The 21,101-nt window shown below is 44.3% G+C and overlaps 1 protein-coding gene across 1 annotated transcript in view; it reads left to right on the forward strand.

The window, feature by feature from the left end:
- Positions 1-3,462: 3,462 nt before the first annotated feature.
- BACE2 (beta-secretase 2) overlaps positions 3,463-21,101 on the forward strand; it is a 55,915-nt gene continuing 38,276 nt past the window's right edge. Inside the window, exon 1 of the mRNA XM_040585112.1 lies at positions 3,463-4,108. Within this exon, the coding sequence (XP_040441046.1) occupies positions 3,797-4,108 (312 nt within the window). The 5' untranslated portion in view covers positions 3,463-3,796. The remainder of the gene's footprint in view (positions 4,109-21,101) is intronic.

Consider the following 21,101-nt stretch of genomic DNA (forward strand, 5'->3'; position numbering starts at 1 on the left):
GTTTGGTTTTGCCTTTGAAGCCACACTGCCTTGGCAGACACACACAAGAGCCAAATCTTGTGGTCTCTGCTGCCACTTGATTGTTTACTGTTCTGTAATTTACCAGCAACGTTTCATTGAATTAGGTCCAAAATATGCAAAAGCTGATTGCAAAATGACCACAGACAGAGAAGACCATTTTCCAGTCAGGTCCAGGAAGAAAAAATCTCCCCTCTCCTAAGGCTACCACATTCTGCAAATTAACCATTTGTACACTGCAGGTCCAGCTAGGTTCCTTTCAGTACCAGGGTGCAATTAGCCGTAAAGAGCAATCAGTCTTAAAATTGAAGTATTGATTATGCTAACTGTAGGAACACAGAAAGTAGACAAAGCAGTTTTAGAACAGAAGTCTTTATGTCCACCTGCCCTTGTTAGTGCATAACAGTAGCATAGGTCAGCCCGACTTCTTCAGATGCACAGCAGAGAATCACTTCAGTCTGAGCAGTTCCCTAATAGCTTCCTCTTTTGGAAGGAAAGGATGTCTTTTTAGCTATCCTGAGTCCCTCCACTGGGATCAGGTCCAGCACTTCTGCATCTTGAGCCACCTTCCCTGTTCCTGCTTGTTTTCTCAGTGGTTCTGATTTAACATCTCTGTACAGCAGCTGTCCTCCTGACTTGGTTAATACACCTTGTCCAGAACACCGCACAGCTGGATTTTTATGATGTGCTGTATTCTGTAAAAATTGGTGGAAGGTTATGTTAGAGAGACATATGTTAATTCCCTGTCAAGTGGCTCAAGGTCTAAAGCACCACAATACCATCAAATTAAATTAATGCAGAATTGGATCAAAGTCAAGATATATCTGCAAATTTATATGTGGACAAATAAATGACTTTTTAAAAAGACCTATTCACAGGGACTGATATTCAAAGATTTAAAAAAAATATTTACTCAAAGAATATATATTTGGAATAACAAAAATACAGAAAACAAGATTCTCAATATATTCTAGAAAACAAGGAGCACAGCCACTTAAACTTGTGTCTATTTCCAGCATTTCATTTATTTTCTGTATGTGATACACAAAGAAATAAATGTGTATATTGATTGTAGTGGCATTCATGGCATACAGATGATTTCCCCTCCAAGGAATGTTTTGATATAGTTACATTCAGCTGTTCAGCTCTCAGGAGGACTTTATAATGTCGTCTTTCAAAAGCAGTTGTTTACACTGCTCTTTTAAGGCCCATTCCTTCCATTGTTCATAAATGCACTGGAACTGCTCACCTGTCCATAGCACAGTCTAAGCCTTATCAGATACTTAGGTAAATAAAGGAACAGATGAGGCAAGGCTGAAACCTCACAACATGCTATTGTGTGAACACGAGCCCTGCTGTGCTCATACACCATTTCATATGCAGTAGCTGCCTGATATGCATTTGCTATAAGACTTATCTAGGTCTGTGGAAAACAGGACAAGAACTTTTAACAAACAGTATGGAAAAAGACAAGTTTTCTCTTCAATACTTGAAGGCTATGCTATACGTTCCATAGTTCGAAAACTATACACTTCTTTTGACTGGAATTGCTTTAGCCAGAAGTACGGTAACGTATCTTAGCAACAGTGGCAAGGGGGAAGACTTACTGTACTGTAAAAGAATTAAAACAAAATGTATATAGCTGCTGACTGTTATAAATACATCCCTACCACTCTGAGGGGGTGTTCAATTATACTCCTGAATACTTTTCACATTTCCTTTTTCAAAGGGGGGGCATTTCTGCAGTTTTCAGCTCACCCCTGAAGAGCCTGAAGCATTTTAATTCCCCTTCAGCTCCGACTAGATAGGCCTTGCAGAACAACCTGTCACCACCCCAGCTATATTGAGAAAGCCATTACTGTAGCACTCCGGAGATAACCCCTTTGTGCGTGCCACGACACCACTCCCTCAGGTGTTCTGCTGCCATCAGCCTAGAGCAGGTGAGACTAGACATACCATGACCGCAATATTTCACATTCCCTACTTGTGAGGCACATAGAAAGCTTCCTACAGCAGGGGAAGTTTGCGCAATTTCACCTTTTACTAAGATGTGTAGTTTCCCACAAGCAAAATGACCTCCTGAACACAAGCTTTGTCTATGCCCCCCACCCAAGACCCCAGCCAGGCCAAGCTCCTTGCAGGCTTTCCCACCTTCCCAGCTGCAGCTAGGCGAGGCTAAGAGCACTAAAGCATTTTCCTCCTCCTGCGGAGACCTCTGTAGCCAAAGGGACAGGGGCTGCATCCCACTCCAGCTGTGGATGCAGGGGAAAGCACCCAACTGCACCAGAGGCACTGAAATGATCTATGACAGGAGCTACAAAGTGAGAGCAAGGGCTCCAGATTTTAAGCGACAGAGAACCAGAGTACTGAAAACATCAGGGAAGACAGCTTTTTTCCTTCAGCAAGGGCAGGTGGGCTTTAATTTTCTTTTAGTACTATCTTCAAGCAGCTCTGGCAACGGCTAGGAGTAAGTTGCACCTGAATACCCTCACAGCAAATAGTTTGCTTAGCCTTCCTGGGAATTAATGTTGCTACTGTCTACCTCCTAGTGAAACTTCATTTAATACCTTTGAAACACTTGGAAATCTTACAGATGATTATTCCACCTCAAATAAGGGAGGGAGCCCTCCTCCTTTCCTGTGGCAGGGGAGGGATCTCAGTCCACGCAGCCTGGAGCAGATTTACACACACATGGACAGACCAGGTGGTCACCAGCAAATTGGTTGGGGGATACTGAGAGTATGCATGACTTGGGCTGGCTATTTTTCATCTACTACAGAGGATGGGGAGAAGGGTCAGAAACAAACCCAAAGTGAATCTTCTTAAACTTGCCCAGTGTTGTTTTTCAAGGCTTTTGGACTGTCTGCTCCGTCCAGTCATCTGGCACTGCCATTACTCCAGAGGTGCAGAGTAATTCCATCCTAAGTGTTCCCATCTTTCGAAAGGCCGCACTTGACTCCGGTTATTAATTCCGTGCATGATGAAGACATTTAAAGCCTCGCAGGCTTTCTCACAAGCAGACGTCTTTCATGCCTCGCTCTTATTATTGCAGCAGATGAATTGGCACACACGCGCCCGCTCCTCACACCAGACACCGCCGCTGTGAAACGTGGCTGCTGCCACCCGCACCACAGGCACACCCAGCCACGGCCACCCGTGCGGGACACGCATCCACAGCCCCGCACCCGGCTCCGACCTACCCGCCACCGCCACCACCTCCTCCTCCTCCTCCTCCTCCACCCCCTGCCTGGCCACAGCCTCCACGCCCGCGGGGCCCTGAGGCGCCCGCTCCCCCCCGGCGGTGAGGGTCGAGCCGCTGCCGCCGCACCGGGCGGGGACCGGCCGCGCCCGCCCCCCCCCCGGGCGTTCCTCGCCCGCCCCGCCACTCGTACGGAAACTTTTCCCCCGCCGTGCCGTCACGGTCCGTTAGCGGGGCTGCGCTGGGCCGAGCCGAGCCAGGAAGTTTCTCCCGCGGGCGCTGGCCCGGAGCAACTTTCCCGCAAGGTCCCGGGGCGGCCGCAGCCCGCCGCTGCCCGGGGGCCGTACGGGAGAAACGCGAGGAGGAGCTCGGTTCGGGGGAGGGGGGGATGAAGCTGGGGCGTGGGTAAGCCGCTCCCTTCTTCTTCTTCTTCTTCTTCTTCTTCTTCCTCCTCCTCCTCCTCCTCCTCCCCTCCCCCTCCCCGCCCCGGCTGCTCCAGTCTGGCAGCCAGGCGGCCGCTGCCTCCGGCCGGAGCCGCTGCAGTTCGGAAGCGCCCCCGGCCCCCGCGCTGCCGCCGGGATGGGGACGCTGCCGGCGGCTCCCAGTCTCCTGCTCCTCCTGGCCGGCGCCGCGGGGCTCTGCCGGGCTTTCTTCTTCCTCCCGCTCCGTGTGTCCCATCCGGCCGCCCCCGGCGGGTCTCCGCCAGCCCCGGTGGTGTTGCGGCCGGGGAGCGGCAGCCGGCAGCAGGACTCCCTCGGTGGCGCGGACGGCTTGGCCTTGGCCTCGGATCCCGGCGGCACCCTCAACTTTTTAGCTATGGTGGAGAATCTTCAGGGGGACTCTGGCCGCGGCTACTACCTGGAGATGCTGATCGGGACCCCGCCGCAGGCGGTAGGAGCGGGCCGCGGACTGCGGGCTCGGAGGGGGGGAGGGCCAACTTCTCGGGGGGTGGGGGAACTTCTCGGGTGTCTGGAGTTAGCCGCCCCCAGGGCCAAACACAACTTTCTCCCGATGATCAGTGCCGGAGCCTCCCCGCCGCCCCCCCCCCCCCCCCCCCCGAAAGACGCTGCCGGTGCCCGGCGCGGGGGAGCGACGGCGGCGGCAGCAGCGAGTTTCCACGGGCCGGGCGGGAGGCGCGTCCCCGGGCGCCAGCGGTGCGGTGCGGTGCGGGGCAGTGCGGTGCGGGGAGTGGCGAAGGGCAGCGGCTGCCGGAGGGAGGCGGTTCTGCCGCGGCCCGGCGACTGCTCCGGAGATCCTGCGGAGCTGGTCCCTGGTGTCAGGCTGTCTCATTTTCGTTGGAAGCGAGTTGTTTTGTCAGTCGAAATGACTGTGGTTTAGAGTCAGAGGGTGCTTTTTTGTTCTTTTATTTTTTAAGCTGTTTTGCATTGTGATTGGGTGCTTTCATAGATCCTCCCGGTGCCTCAGCGAGAATCACTCGAAATCTTCCTGCTAAAGTAAGTGATAGCAAAGCGAAACCAGCCCCCTTTTTCCGGAATTCGTATGTTACTCATTAATAACACAAAGAACGTGTGTGGGTTTAATACTGCTTTCAAACAGACCATGTTTCCTTGAATCTCCCCCATCTGCCTTTACCAGCATTGCTCAAGTTTTTTGCCATGTAGTTGCTCTTTCATCTGTGTCATGAGATCCCCGGAGGAGCGGTGCTGGGCTGCTGGTGGGGATGACTAGTCAGCTGAGTGGGGATTAATTTCCTGAAGGCCCTCGGGGCTTTCCCTCAGAACTTCGTGTTTACTTCGGGAGTTTAGATCCTTGCTTCCCCGTGTGCACAAAAGAATTCTTATTCTGCTGCTTTAGCTCCTCTACTTAATAAACTGCTGATGAATGTGAAACTGCTAAGCCAACAGGGAGTGTTCGGCTGTGTTACATTTTTAGGCTGCTGTGAGCTCTTTCTGGTTTACACCTTGAATGTAAGAGGATTGGCCACATCGTTGCTCTAATTGAAATGTATGACGGTAGGATCAATGCATGTATTGAGAAAGGGTGGCTTATTTATGATCAATAAAGGGAGGTGTTTTTTTAAAAAAACTAACTAAGTGTGAGGCATTAAGGTGTAGCCTGATGGGCATAGAGGCCATGAAATAATTTTTCCTCCATGTTGCGCACTGCATATTTGACTAGTTCTATTAGTGTGGTGTTGTGTGTGCTTCATTACTCCAGGGAACATTCACTATTGGTTTCTGCCAGAATCAAGATACCAGATTTGATTGGACTAATAATCTAATTCAGTATGTCTTAAATGAGGAAAATAATTTTAGGTCGAAAAAGTGACTATCAAGCGTAACATCCCCTTACGTGTCTAGGGGGATTCTGAAATTGGAAGAAATGGAGAAGGAAAAAGGACAAGCTTTTGATAATGTGACTGGAGATCTAAGAGGGAGAAATGTGCTGCCCTCAGCGCACCTGGAGGCTTCACTTAACACTTAACGGCTAGTATTACTTGTATTACATGTGATGCAAGGTTTCAGAAAAACTTGTCTCAGTGATTTTTTTCCATCTGGAAAAAGAAAAAAAAGCTCTGAATCTGGTTGCAAACCTTTTACTATTTTGAACTAGTTCTCAGTTCTCGTTAAGTTAATTAATTAAAAGACCACCACTGGTGTTTAGCACATGTGAACTTTTATTCACAAGTAGGCCCACCGAGGTTTTAAGTAAGGTTATAAATGCGCTTGTGTTTCCAAAATCAGATCTTGGCATGTAGTGACTCAGTAGAGTGCAGTTAAAAATTATTCTTTACTGTTGATGGAGATGAATTTGTTCTCTCGTTTCCTGCCTGAAACTGGAAGGCTTAAAGATCACAAATGTACTTGTTTTTCTGCTTTGCGGAGAATAGTACAAAGCTGCTTGGACACCTTCCTTTACTCTTGCACCCCTCCTGCATGGGACTTTCCCCCAGGCTAACTCCCTTCCTCACCTAGGCTTCTGCCAGGACAGCTGAGCTCAATGCCCTGACATTTTGCTAGGGAGGAAGAACGAAGAGCTGCAGAGCAGCATGGCTTTGCTTCCATGCTGTCGGAGCAGAAGGGTGGATGGCAAAGCTGCTGCTCCAGACAGTGTTACAGAGAGGGGATGGGTAAATGCAGACAAGGCAGTAGCGGATGGACCAAGACCAAAGAGCAGGTTGTGAGAAGAGGCACAAGACTTAATGTCGTGGTTATGATAGCATTGGTGCCTCGTGACTTTGAAAGTGTGTACGTTAAGCGTTGAAAGCTACTGTGCCAGTATGGGGAGTAAGCATTTGTGAAAGACTTCAGCACTACTGAGCTTGCTTTACTGCTCAGTTGCATTTTTAGAAATTTTCCTTTTTTAATTTCTGTTCTTGGAAGGAAGCTACTATGAAAGAATTACGTTTTTCAGGTCATTTAAGGCACACTGTTTGGCTTTCATTCCAATTCTGATTTTTCATATAGCAGATACACACAGCACAGAACTGCATTTCACAATGGCAGTTCTGAAATACTTGTTCTGACGATATAAAAATAGAGCAGCTGTGTGAAGTCAAATTTATTTTATTTTCAAGAGAGGAAACTTCAGTGCAGTCAATCCAATTTTACAAAGTGTTTGCAGCCAGAGTGTTTCTATAATTTTAAGTTTTATAATACAGTATCCTTCCTAATCATATTGGGTCTCTAGACTAGCTACCAGGTCAGTGTCAACTGTCATTACCCCCACTCTCATCCATTCACAGGCAGATCTACTTAAGAATTATGTGAAACGTGAAAAAGAAGGTCTATTGTATTGAGGAGTGTGATATATTTGTCTCTTATTTTGTGGATGTATTCTTATGCGTCCTGCTTCTGATGGATTGTGCTTTACACCTGTCTGTGTGGGTGCACGTCTTCCAATTCCAAATTTAAATAAGAGGTAGCAAGAGCCCAATATGAATTGTGTGCTCTGTTCTTACTTCTTATTTCTTTAAATAATCTGATGGAATTCCTTTGCTCTATCTTTTATTATTTTTCCTGCCCTGAGATTTCAAGCACTGTGAGAAATTGAATCAAAGATCATTTAGGGGTTTTTTTGCAATCTTCACTGCTGTTCTCTTCATATTAATTTTGTTTCTCCTGTGAGCTTTTGACCAATAGAACAGTCAAACTCTTAAAGCACCCCATGTTCTTCACAGCTTTCTTGAAGTCCATCTGGATTGCATTAAATATTTGCAAAGAAAGTACTGTTGCCTCATGTGTTAGCCTTCATTGCATGAGGTAGTGGTATTCCCACCAGTCCCACTGCATTTCCAACTTGTGTTTTTATTGAGAGCAGGTAAATGCTATTCCTGCAAGTTCATTGCAAAGAGAGGTCAGGCGTATGCCGCCTCAGAGTCACGTAGCTGTGGTCTGATTAGCAGATATTGAAACCATGGTAGGATTTGACTTGTGCTCTGAATGCCACAGCTCCTTTTTGAAATTTCAATGTCAATTTTTCAGTCTATGCATGAAGAGGTTTTGTCTATTTTATTTCCTAATGGCAGTTTGTTCTGTGCAGGGGCCTGTGAGCAAAAACCTGTCCTGTAAACTTGCTCTGAAGTTTTAAGGTCAATGTGAATGTTGGGTCTAATGACCTTCACTGCAAAACACAAACTCCAGTTTCCATGTAATTGGTGGGCGGTTATCTTTCCTTCAATTTCTTCCAGCTATTAAAGAAAAGAAGGATAAAGAAGGATATGTATTAAACACCTCAAGTGTGTCATGGACTCTTAACATTTATAGCTTGGTATTTTGAAGGTGATTAACAGACACATCAGCAAGTTCTGAACATGGAGCCATTCTTCCTTAATTGTTGATAGCTCTTATTTCCTGAGTGTTGGAAGGAATGAAGATTGTGACGAAAGATTCAACTGCTCTTGTAATTTCATTGCTTCAGTAGTCTTGCTATATTTGGTGATAAGGGCCTGATTTCTGGAGCTGTGCTGTTCCCTAGGAAGCTAAGCTCTGCTTTCTTAATTTTGCTGAGAGGGAGTTTACCATCTTTCTAGATACAAGAAGTTTTGAAAATGTCATGCTTCCAGGTTCAAATACCAGAAGTCAAGCTCCAACTCAAGTCTTTCTCTCTTTCTTTCCTTTTTTTAAAAAATTATGTGGGTCTTTCATGTTTATTTTTGAGCTCTTTATGAAAGAAGAAAGGGTTGAGGAGCAAAGAGGAGTTCTGTGGTGTAGTTGGATATTTTGAGGTGACAGGGTCAAAATCCCTCCAGATCCCTCTAATGGAAGTACTATTGAAATGCAAAATATTCCTGTTCTTAAATGATGAGTTGGGAATATTTTGGTTGTTGTTGGTTGCCTGCAAAATAAAAAGGACAAGGATCTGAAAGTTATAAGACAGGACTAATACAGTGATGTACTGTCTTCCAGTGGGGTGTAATCTATTTTTGACCAAAGACAAAGCAAACAACCATAGCAGGTTGACAGAAAGGTCCCTGCCTTTACAAATTAGCATTCTGGCACCTCCTTCCATACAAAATTAGCCCTCACCAAAGGGAATGCGTGGAGGTAGTGGAGCCTGTACTATAAAAATAACCCAAAATGCGAGTATTAATTACAATGCAGGTGCCCTGATTAGAGTATAGCACAGTTAGTGTTTTATAGCAAGTCTTTGCCTTGCTGTTTGTAGGTGGGCTGCAATGGTCTGCCATGTCTGTACACAGAGTGACATGAATGAATGAGGCTGATCATGATCGTTCCCCAGGATGTGCTCCTTTCCCAGGGACAGTTGGATTAGAGACCCACTAACTGCTCCTTTAAAGGTGCTTTTTCTCTTTCAGAGAAGTGGTGGAAGTTTTGTTACCCAGGGTTGCCAGTTGTAGCAATCGTGCATTCAGATCCTGGTCAGTTGGTGCAGAAGATCTGTTGTGAGGAGCAGGTGTGGTGACAATAGTTTTCAGGTTCACACCTTTTGCTGCTCCTTGCATTTCATTCCCTATCAAAAGTATTAGATTAGGAAAGAGAAAAGCAGAGGGAGAGGTAATAACTATTTTTACTATTATTAAGGAGTAAGTTAGTGGGGATTTGGAGAAAAAATGAGATGAAAACAAACCAGTGGGCAAAGGAAAACCCATGTGGAATTCCCAAATGTTTGAGTGTTTGTGATTATGAAAGAAGGAATCTTTTTTGTCTTGGGGTTTGTTTGGGTTTTTGGTTTTGCTTCCCACCCCCACCCCCACCCCCTGCTTTAACCAGAGGTCTGTGAGCTCTAGTGATAGTGTCTGGCAAGACACATTTAAAAACTACTACACCCTGCAAGGCCTTCATTTTCATGAAGGGCACTTATGACTTCGAGTCTGTTAGTAACGTTAGCTGTTACATTGCCTCCACAGTTTATTATCTTTGAAAATTTCTCACTTATTGTAGGTGAAGCAAGTCTGACCTGAAATGTTATCTGGCCATTGTCAAGTATAACTATGTTTTAAAAAAGAAGCTGATACAATGGCATACCCTTGCTCATGTGCATCTCCACTATGAATCAGACATACCTCTCTCCCTTACTGGTTGTAAAATACAGATTTCATCATAATTTCTTTAAATAAGTGAAGGAACTTGTTGCTCCTATTTCTGACCAGATTAGGACTTGAGATCTGATCTTCAAAGAAAAGGAAAGGAAGTGGTTTTTTCCTGCCATTGATGGGACTGTCATACATCTTGCTGCTTTTCAGTCTGGTTTTGCTATGTAGATCTGAGCTCATGAAGCAAATGCAGTACATGTTCTGCGGATAGCAGAGTGCTGTTAAAATTGAAAGTTTTACATTTTAATTTTTATCTGTTAGTTCAGTGTCCTTCAAAGCACTTGAAATAGCTCAGGACTGAAATAGATTTTATTTGCAAATTTTTGCACATGAACTCCCTTAGTTTTAAAATAACAAGTTAGCTGACTATCTGTCTCTGCTTCTCTGCATATGTCTACATTGCAGCCACCCATGCAATTGGATTACGGCATTATAGAACTGAGCTAGTAGAAACCAGCTAACTCGTGGATGTTAACAGTCTAGTTGTGACAACAGGGTCCTCTGCATGAGCAATCTACTGTGCTTTTCCAGGTGGCTCTGCAACACGCAGTGAGCTCCATTACCGCTGGCAGTACCTGAGGTAGCACGAGCATGTCTGCATCAGCTGCGTGTTTTGGTTTTGCTATGGCAGCAGCTTCATGCTCTGTGCAGCAAAGGCAGCAGCAGCCCAGAAACACCCAAGATCCTTGCCAAGGAGCTGGGTAAACTTATCATGGGATGGAAGTTTGGCAGCTGAACCTGCTACTGCCCACGGGCCTGGCCTTTTCCGCGAGCTTCCTCCAGGCGTGGCTGATGGGCTTTCGGCCACGCTCCGAGAGCAGTCACATAGCAAAGTTAGCTCTCATGCCTTCAGAAAGCCTTGAGCCAATGTTTGCTTCCTGTTTTGCCAAAGGTTGATAAAATAATACCTTCCACCCCCCCACACACCCCCTTCTCTCTCCTGCCTCAGAGTTCTTCCCTCATTCTTCCTTTTGCCTGTCTCTCCTTCTGCTCTCGCTGCCTTTTTATGTCTAAGAGGAGGGCAGCAGGGGACAGATGTTCTAGACCTTTGTTTCAGGTTTTTTGAAGAGTTCTCCTCAAATAGATGAAACCTGTGGGGTATGGTGGAGAGGGAATTTGAGGAAAATAAGCTGGATGGAGAAAAAAATCTTATTGGAATGAAAATTACAATTCATTGAATACAATTAATGTGTCATAATTAAAATGCTCTTTTGGAGGGAATCTGTTAAGACAGTAATTGCACTTTACAATCCTTCTTTTCCCTCACCACTGCTTACTAATAATTTGAAATTGTGGAAAATAAATTACTTGTAGATTTTGTTCTCTTTGCTCAGCCTGTGAGTACTAAAATTAGTTGATTTTATTTAGCTTTATGGTTGGTTTATTTTTGTACCTACCTACTAGCAAAAACTGCTGTTAAGCTAGACTGCATGTGTTCAGGGAAAATGCTTGTCTCAAAGTCATAGCTAGTCTGGTTTCATTTTAAAAGAGGAAAGGTGTTAATGTTGCAGTAACACTTGGTAAACTTCTCTTCCTTAAGGACACAAATGAATCCATTCTTGGGGATCTGCAACTGTTTGATAGCACTACTTTTTCCCATTGGTATTTTTGTTTTAAAGAAAAACAGACAGCAACTGAAGAACTGAGAGTCACCTCTCCACTTGAGGGAGGGAGCGTAAGTCTTCTCTCATTAAAGGCCAGCTCCTGCCATTTGGCAGGGAGAAAGTAGTTGGATCCTTTTGGTGGCCATCTCTCAGATAATTCCTTGACATTTGTTTGTGGATCTGCCTGCAAGAGTGGTCCATAGAAGAGTGCCTTGGAGCCCGCTGCGGCTTGTGCTCAGGCTCACGTCAAGGCCAGATGTGAGAATTTTCTCACCCACCCAGGCTCTTTCTGTTTCTTACTTTGCTGCCATAGGAAGCTTCACCAGAGAAGATCAGCCGTTTGGGGCTTCTGTAGAAAGGAAAGGTTTGCCTGTGAAGCCATTGTATGGAACGCTGGGTCCTGTGTGTCCCCCCTGGAAAATTTTATTGTGGTATTAGGGAAGAAAAAAAACGCATCAGGTCAGCAGAAGGTAAATTTTGAAGATTGCCTTTGGCAGCAATAGTTTTGGCATAGGAAATAATACACTAGAGCATCTGTTTTGACTGCAGGCTTCAGATCTATTTTCGAAAATGTGAAATCTTGCAGGGTTTTTTTTCTTCCTACATAAATGGCAACTTTACTTCCGAAATTCTGTTCTGATACCTGCTGATACAGAAACCTTGACTATCAGTGTTTGTGGCATAAGAAATTAACAATTATAGCGTCTTTTCAAGACAGAGCATGGTATACCAGTTAGGAAGGTCTTCAGGGCAGTATTACCACGCTGCTTAAGCATGGTATGGAGAGACCTGTGCTTTCATTCACTGTGCTGTCTAGTATATGTCTGCTACGAGTAAGAGTGAAATGTGAAGCATGTCAGAAAATGATTCATCAGTCCTACTGATACTTCTCTGTGACTAAAGAGATTTTTATTTAATTCATTCATTTTTCTTCTTGGTGACTCTCAGGTTGCAAATAAGACAGAGGAGTCCAAAGGTGGTCACACTTTCCAAAGTCTGAGAAATGCTGTAGCAAGATAACATCTGATGCAGTCACAGTGCTTCAGTTTATCTGCCACAGAATAATCTTATTACTTCATGGCTGCAAAGTTCTTCAGGGAATAGTACAAACATTTAGCTTGATCCCAAGTGCCAGATTTTTGCTGTAGGGTTGCTGAGATAAATAAGGGGGAGCGTTGTGGGGGGCAGTGTGGTGTGTCCAGAAAATTTCTCAGTAGCTGTAGTTACGAATGTTCCAGCTAATGTTAACTTCCATTTGCATTCTGCTGAGCCTTCAGGTTAACGTTTTCTTGGCAAGTGACCAAATATTGGAGTTACTACCTGCACATTTGTGTTCAGGTTCGAAAACTTTCTCCACAGCAGGTGTACATGACATTTGCTGTTGCTAAGGGGTGAACTTCCACAATTCTGGTGGCCTGAGCACCATCGGCTCCAGTGTGTGGGCAGCAATGCAGCTACACTTGTCGCCTTCCCAGTGGTGCGTAAAATGTTGGAGCCCTGGGCTGCTGCAGGACCTGAGGTACCATCGTCACACAGTGGGTTGTAATCCCTGGTCCAAGTGGAAGGTAGGTTAGTTCTACATACAGGTTGATAAGTGGTGGAATGAATAGTAGGAAGCTGTCTTCTGTGTGTTGTCGCAGTGTGTACTAGCAGACTTCATCGACCTCGGAGCATAACAAAGTCTTAACTTCCTGCCCTACAAACTCAACTTGGTAGCTGAAAAAAAAAAAAAGCTGTGTTCCTGCATGCCTCTCTGTTCTCCTGTGTAATAAAGACTTTTATAGTGGAACTTGGTTAACAATTGTAATGATGTATGAGCCACAGGCAAAGCTGTTTCATTTCCCAAAGCTGCTGCCTCTACAGTATTAGCCAGGGTAAAGACTAAAGTGTGCATGTTTGAAAAGGAAAGAGAGAAATAAACGAGTCCAGTAGCAGGGGGAGGAACCTACTGATTTCAAAAAAAGAAAAAAAAAATATTTCACTTGAGAAGCAAATCTGCCTTTTAGATTGCTCTACCAAATTTTTCATAAAAGTTAGAATAAATATGAATAAAAATATTGTTATTTTTAATAGATCAAACATGTTATTGTGACATTGCTTAACACCTTTTTTTCCTTTTTTTTTTTAATTCTCTCTCCGATTGGGTAGTCCTTCCTGATATTATGGAGTGGAAAGCTGCTTTCTGTTTGTGCCTTTTAACTCCCATGTATAATTCCAAGAAATACCCATGATGACAATTAAGTTCTGTTCCTTGGTAATATCCTAAATAGGTCAGGTGGAATGGGGAGCAAAAGCCTTCTGTATGTTGTATTCCCTTTATTAATTACCAGGGAAATAAAAACACTGGGGTTGCAGCACCTTGTTTGTGTTCCAGACCTGGGGCTGCCTGTGTACGTTCCTGTAGCCACTTGAGATGACACCGACCAGCGGGCAGCTGCCTGACCCTGTGCCTTGCCCCAGAGATGTGGCACAGCTTTTCTAGCAGGGACTACAATCAGAATAACCAAATTCCAGTCCTTGTGCTTGCAGTAGCTGGATGGGTTTTTTTTGCCTGATCTCTTCCCTCCCTCCCTTTGCCTGCACCAGATCCAGCCCTGCCCGTTTGCCGTTCATGTAGCAACAGCCCAACAGGTGTGTGAAAGTTTGGGATCATGGCCCGAGGAATGGAGGTGAGAGCTGCTGTGGCTGGTGAGGAAGAGGTAGTTCAAGGGAGGTAGAGGATGGGTCTAGTCTTTTCAGCTCCACGTCTGAAACAGGCTGAAACATCAGTTTGACGGTATGTAATACTGTAGCAGCTCTCATATGTTGAAACAAAATCTGGCAATGTTGCAAGTCCAGTCCTGAAGAACAAGTCGTGGCATTTTTATAGCAGAGGTCATGCCTTGAAGTACAGGGAGTTCATAGTTGGTTTTATAAGCTGTGGTGCACTAATTTATTTACTTCTCCATGTCCAACAATCTTGGCTAACCCAGGGATCCCAGTATGTGGACGAGGGATGATTGGTAGTTTCCTGGCCTCCAGGAGGGAGAGGCTGCTTTCATAGCCATGAACCTGACTTAAGCAGCAAGGTGGGGGATCCCATATAATTGTGTCTGTTGGCTTTCATTTTTGGGAAGGTTGGTTGTTTTACCTTGCAGTGGCTGAATAGAGAGAAGCCAAGAAATATGATGCTCATACACTCTGGTTTTGTTGCAGTGTTTTAGGGGAATGACTGGAAAGTATCATATAAGCATTCAGTGCCCTTCTTGAAGAAAAACACTAAAAAAATAAGCAAGCCCTTCCTGAAAGCAGGCAGAAAGTGCCGCTCGAAGGACATTATAATGAGCAGCCCCACTGTGTGGGTATGGCAGTACTACTGGGAACAGCCTGTTCTGGGGAGAACAGATAGACCTGATATGTCAGGAGTGTCCTGCCTTCACCTCTTTCTCTCAGCTCTCCAGGCTTTGAAAAACCTTTGCTAACAAACACCCGTCTCCAAAACTAACATCTTGACAGAGGAGGGGAAAAAAACTGAAAAGAATCGTGTCGCTGCGAGAGCAAGTTGATGGGGGGAGGAGAGGGAAGAGATCAGACCCAGTGTGCAGCCTTCTCAAAACTATGTTTTTTCTCACTGCTGTCCTGCAAATTTCTTTTTCATCCTACCCATCTCCGAAATGTAGCCTTTTTCAAAGTTAATCACAGCCTTCAAAAGCTACTTAAATATTGCAGGAGCAGCTTTGGCACTTTGTTTCACATCTTCAGTGCAATTTGAAATCCAGGGACTTATTTAAATTTGAGATTGAAGTTCAGGTCTTTGGTGCAAGGGAGACCTTATAATGGAGGTAGAAGTACAGGAGTGAGACTGAGTCTCTCCTGAGAGGCAATGGTACTGTGGTGTGTTTGACAAAAGGGAGATTACCAAGAAAAATAACAGTGCTCCTGAGACGAGAGATACCTCATAGCCTATGCTCAAGAACATTAGGAATGGGCTTCATAAGCTGTATTGAAGTTTGCAACATGGCCCTTGATTAATTCTAATATTTCCACATGGAACAGTAAACATGGGCAGTGACTGATGGTGTAGAAGCTTGTACAGCATGAGGAAGGTTTAAAAATTAGTTTAAGCCTTCTTGAGTTTACTTAGTATGGCTTGGCTCTGTGCAAAAGTGTAAAGCTGTTTCAGTCTTGGAGATACTGCAGTTGGAGGGGTTGTTGCTTTAATTTCAAAACAAACTTTTTTTTATAGTGTAGGACTTCTGAAACTAGGTATAGAAGAACAACTAAAAATACCTTTTTTTCTTTTTTTCGACAGCAGTTTCTCAGTCTAATTAACAATAGAGGTAAAGAAAAGGGTGACCTGACAAAATATATTGGAAGCTAATTTTGGAGAGCAAAAGCCTCAGAAAATTGAATTTCTGAACTGTATGCAGCTCCTAACTGTAATCATTCCCTGGGTATAATACATTAACATAGAGTTACTGATTTCATTTCCTTAAACAAAACAAAAACCACCAAAAAGACCTCCTTGGGTATCATATTCTGAAAGGCAGTATATTAGCCTGATAAGTCCCTTTCTCCTTCCCCTTCCCCCCCCCCAAAAAAAAAAAAAAAAACCAAACCAAAATAACCGTCTCTAAAATAATTTGACATAAGCATATGTTTTTTAGAAGTATCATGCTTTAAGTAGTAGTGGTAAACAGAACAGACGTAGCAGACATTAACACTGAGACGCTTGAGGTGGGTGGTTTGTTGCTTTTCAGTGAGGTGGTTGTCTTTTTTTACAGAGAAAGTTTAGCTTCAGGTCAGCTGAAGTAATTTCACAGTGGTTTTCTTCAGGAATGAAGCAAGACAGGCTGTGGTTAAGCGCAAGGGTACAAGTGCATAGAGGCTTGTTGAGCGAGCTGTCTGGGGATAGCGAAACCCTTTTTTGCTGGCCAGTGGTGTCTGCGCCCCTCTGTTGTGAAACACAGTTGTGCAGCCCTTCACCCACCTCCACCACTTCCCTGTTTACTATGGAGCTAGAAGCTGTCCCTCTCCTCAGGTACTCCTACAGCGCCCATAGCTCCATGGACTGGTCGCCATCTGATGTGGCTGGCCATTGCTCTAAAGGGTTCAAAATCTTGCCAAGCAGTGCCCAGCAGGTCTGCTCTGCGGTGGCTGTGCTTGGGGATTTCAAAGCGAGAAAGGTTTAGGTTGAGAAGGTGACTATGAACTTGGTAATGGCATTCACAGGCCTATCTGCAGGAGTCAGGCTGGTAGTAGAGATGAACTTAAGGCATTTCTTTTGTTTCTTTTTACCTATTGAATTAATAGCTGTCTCTCCAACACCTTTGGCCACCGTGTTCTCTGGGGTGGGAGAGGTGAGCTCTGGATGAGACGCTTACTAATTTAGATCTGGCAGAGAGCTTAGACGTAGCTTGTCTCTAAATCAAGACTGCGTGGGCACTGGGATTCCTCATGAGTCTTGCAGTTAGATCTGAGAGTTGGTCCCAGTGGCATTCAGCTTACAATCTCCCTGTCTCATCAGTGCTTTATTGCAATTAGCAGAAATTGATGAATTTAATTCCTGTACACCTACTAACAGGTGGAAACGTGCTTTCAGATTTTACAAGAGCTCTGTGTGTACTTAAGTGTAAATAGCTAATGTCACCTGCATTCATTCTTTAACTTTAGGATGTGTTTGTGGGGTTCTTTAATCTTACATTTATCTAGGCACTCATTAACCTTTCGGTTCAAGAATATGTTCAGTATAAATGTAGAAAATACATTTTCCTTGCTCAATTTTGTAAGCACTTGGGTGCCTTACTGCTCTTAGTAAGAACTAACAGTCTACTTGATGTTAACATGCGTTATTGGCTACACTGGGAGAGGCTGATGAAGATTCCAGTCAGCTCACATGCAAACCCTTTTTTCTGAAAGGTGTGGCTCCCAGGGGATCTCTTTAGCAACCCTACATCTATTAAGACTATCGTGGTTTTCATCAGTCTTCTCAAACCACTTCAGGCTTTTCAATGGTTATTTACAGGTGAGATTTTTCTAGAACTCTAGGTTATTGTTGTTACTGGACTTCAACTAGTCCAGATTTTCCTTAAAACCCAATGCTTCCAGCATGGCATGACTTCAGCTGTAGCTGGTTTATGTGAACTAGAGAGTTGCTTCACACGCCTTGGTTTTTGTCATCTGTAGGGTGTGCTATGGGAGAGGGGGAGTTGTGTCTGGAAAAAAAAAGGAAAAAAAGGTTAATCTTTTCTGAAAAGGCAATGAGACAAAATTGCTGCGATTCACACAGCTCTAAGATAAGCGAGTAATAGCTCATGTTCAACAGCAAAGCATGTTCATATAGCATGAATAGGATGAATGTGTTGTATGATAAATCTAGACACAGCAAATAAATTTCAGCCTGAAAAATAAGATACCACATGAGACAGCATGTGCAGAGAGAATGCTAATGTTTAGGGAACCAAAGGCATTGGCAGAAAGGAGAGCACAGAAATGAAGAATAGATATTTTGTTTTGTTACTAGGATTGATTGGCTGACTATTTTTTTTGTCTTTAAACCATAATAGCCTTCCCTTATTGTCAAAATGATAATATATATAAAGCACTTCCTGTAATATTTCTCTTCAAAATGACTATTCATCAGTCCCAGAGTCAGATGCTCATATTTCAACTCACAATTTAGTTCAGCAAGTTTATACTTCAGAGCAATCAGTCATTTTAGCATTTGTGTTTTTAATACAAATCTCAACTACAGAAGCACACAGTGCTCTTAAGCACGGATAGATTGGCTAATCCAGATAGTACTTTGTAATCTTCTGGCAAAGGAAGAGATTATTGCTTTTCAGAGAGAAAAAAAAAAGAATAAATAAAGTATTCCTCCCAGACTAGCAGTGCAGATGATGAAAAAAATAGAGCAAAGACTCTGAGTCTTCTGCTGGGGCCAGTGCAGGTGGGAGAGTGTCCAGGGATAGCTGAGCATTTTAGGTGGCTGGGGGAGAGAGTGAATGAAAAGGTAGCATAAATATGGGGTCAGATCCCAGGTCCTGATAGCAGCTGGGAATGTGGTGAGGCAAATGACAGCAAATGCCAAACATGGTCTGGTGGGCTTGATCTGCTTCTGCCCTGAAGAGAGCCTCCATTTCCACTTGTTCTCCTGCTTGCTCCTCAGCCTACAAACACACCACAGAAGTGACAAATTTCTCTTGTGAAACCAGGAATTATCTTTGGTGATATACTTTTACCTCCTGGTAAGTTTTCATGCTGCAATAAATCACCTTACTCTGCGTCCCCAGGGTGACGTTGCAGTGAAACGTGGGCACCACCTGCTGAACAAATGGCATTAGAAAATCATTAATCTGCGTTCCCGTTATGGTTTTCTTTCTCACAATGCCTGTTTTATCTTGGCTGCATGGTTAAGCCCTTCTTATGACTATGGGAGGATTTTTTTTTAAGGTAGTAGCAGACAGGTCTGTTTTCTGTGATGAGGTGACCTCCCTCAGGGCACCAGAGGAAACACTTCTCCTGGGCTCATCCTAACACGTGGGCCAGCCCCCTCTGCCCCCTTCCTCCTCCTCCTCCTCCTCAGAGGTCAAGTGTGATACCATCCAAGCTGCAGAGGGTCATTTGGCTCTGGATGGGCTGTTTCTCCATCATCAGTGGCCGTGCAGTTTTCAGTCAAAAAGCTAAGTTGTTTCCTGGATTCCTCTACTCAGCACTGGTGAGGCCACACCTGGAGTGCTGTGTCCAGTTCTGGGCTCCCCAGTACAAGAGAGATACGGACAGACTGGAGAGAGTCCAGTGAAGGGTCATGAAGACATTTGAGGGATTGGAGCATGTTTCACATGAGGGAAGGCTGAGGGAGCTGGAACTGTTCAGCCCAGAGAAGAGAAGGCTCAGGGGGGTGGGGTGTCTCATCAACGTGCTTAAATACCTGAAGGGAGGGTGCAAAGAGCAGAGAGCCAGGCTCTTGTCAGAGGTGCTCAGTGACAAGACTGGAGTCAGTGGGCACAAACACAGGAGATAACCTCTAAATGTAAGGAAACCCACTTTTTTACTGTAAGGGTGACCAAGCACTGGCACATGCTGCCCAGGGAGGCTGTGGAATCTCCATCCTTGGAGATGCTCAAAAGCTGTCTGGGCATGATCCTGGGCAGCTGCTCTAGGTGGCCCTGCTTGAGCAGGGTATTGGACCAGATGAACTCCAGAGGTCACTTCCAACCTCAACCATTCTGTAAAGTGCTGCAAGAGCAATGAGGACTAGGCTGCTCCAGTCCAGAGTGCTTACAAGCAATGAAAAATGGGAGCGTCCCATCCCTGCCCCAGTGTTCAGGGGCAGTGTGCCAGCCAGTCTGTTGTACAGACCAACAAACACACCCTTTTTTGGTTTTAGTCATACCTGTTCAGCAAAATACATAGTATACCGCAAGCAGAAATGCGTCATTGTGGAGACTGTTTCAGTTTATGTCTAACTTTGCAGGCCCCTACATCTAGAAATGCTTCCAAAGATTCCTCTAACTCATCTTATAATTAGGTTTTATTTCTGTATCTCAAGAGGAACAGATGACATCTATATTAAAGCCTAGTCTTCTGAATTTGTTTATTAGAAAGTAGACTGTAAATGCTAATTTCAAGTAATACAGGGAAAAAAGCATACAGTATCTCTGTGCTTAAAATGGTGCTGTATATTATAACATCATTAATTTGTAGAAACAAATTGCTGAAATAACCTGACTGACAGTCTGTGCCAATAATAACATGTGATAACTATGGGCAAACACAGCGCATAGTTGCTAGTGTGTTTTCTATTTCACGTGATGGTTGTAAGCAATTCTTGCCAGATGGGCTGATATTGTAATTAGGAATCGTTGTGCTAAATGAGGCAGTATTTAAATTGGCAACTAATTTTCTTATCTGTTAACCAGCTTGAAATAGAAGAGCTGTTACCCAAACCATTTCTAGCTGCTAGTCCTTAACAAGAAACACAGCACTTCTTCACACCTTTTTTTTAGGCACTGTCTAGCAAATTATTTTCTGTAGGGTTTATTATGTGTGGGACAAGATAAGAGAGAGAGAGGATTAAGAGATGTTACAAGTTCAGGAGTTGTTAGATAGGGTGGACTTTACAAAGTCAGTACATCCTGATGTGTGGTAACAGCTCATGAGCTGGTAATGGGGGATGCTTCCTATTTATAGTCTCTACATGTGGACAAAAAAACATTTTTACTCTGTAATAGTTCACTGTGTGGCATATTCCGTCAAGCAGAGTAGGACTGTAAGGCCTATTTTAAGTGTGTGCCTGCGAGAAATTGTGAAAGCACAACAGTTCAAGATTTTGAATGGCATATGAATGTTACTGGTGTGGAATGGTCGCTTTCTTTATTGGGAGCAGGAGAGAAGGGAAAAGAAAGGGGTGCCCTTGGATAAAGTTAAAATCCCAGAGAAGGCATTGTTGCTTGTAGTTTTCATCATGAACTCTTATGGAGTCAGCTTCTTTGGTTTGCAGGTTTCTGTGATGGAAACTATCAATTGCCTATCGTTAAGATTTTGACTGAACCCCAGAGTAAACATAAGGCTGAATGAGATTGATTGTTATATTTATGGGTTTATCTGTGCGAATCTTAATCCTTTTCCCCTGTCCCCCTCATGCTTCAGCTGAAGCAAGGATGAAAAGCCAAATACGTCTTGCAGTCTGGTTTCTTCTGTCCAATGGTGAAACTATTGCTTGATATTAAGAGGATCGGACCCATTAACTTGAAAAACCTACAGTGGATTTTTCCATGGGCCA

The sequence above is a fragment of the Falco naumanni genome, chromosome 2 (genome assembly GCF_017639655.2).
Source record: "Falco naumanni isolate bFalNau1 chromosome 2, bFalNau1.pat, whole genome shotgun sequence".
Classification (NCBI taxonomy): domain Eukaryota; kingdom Metazoa; phylum Chordata; class Aves; order Falconiformes; family Falconidae; genus Falco; species Falco naumanni.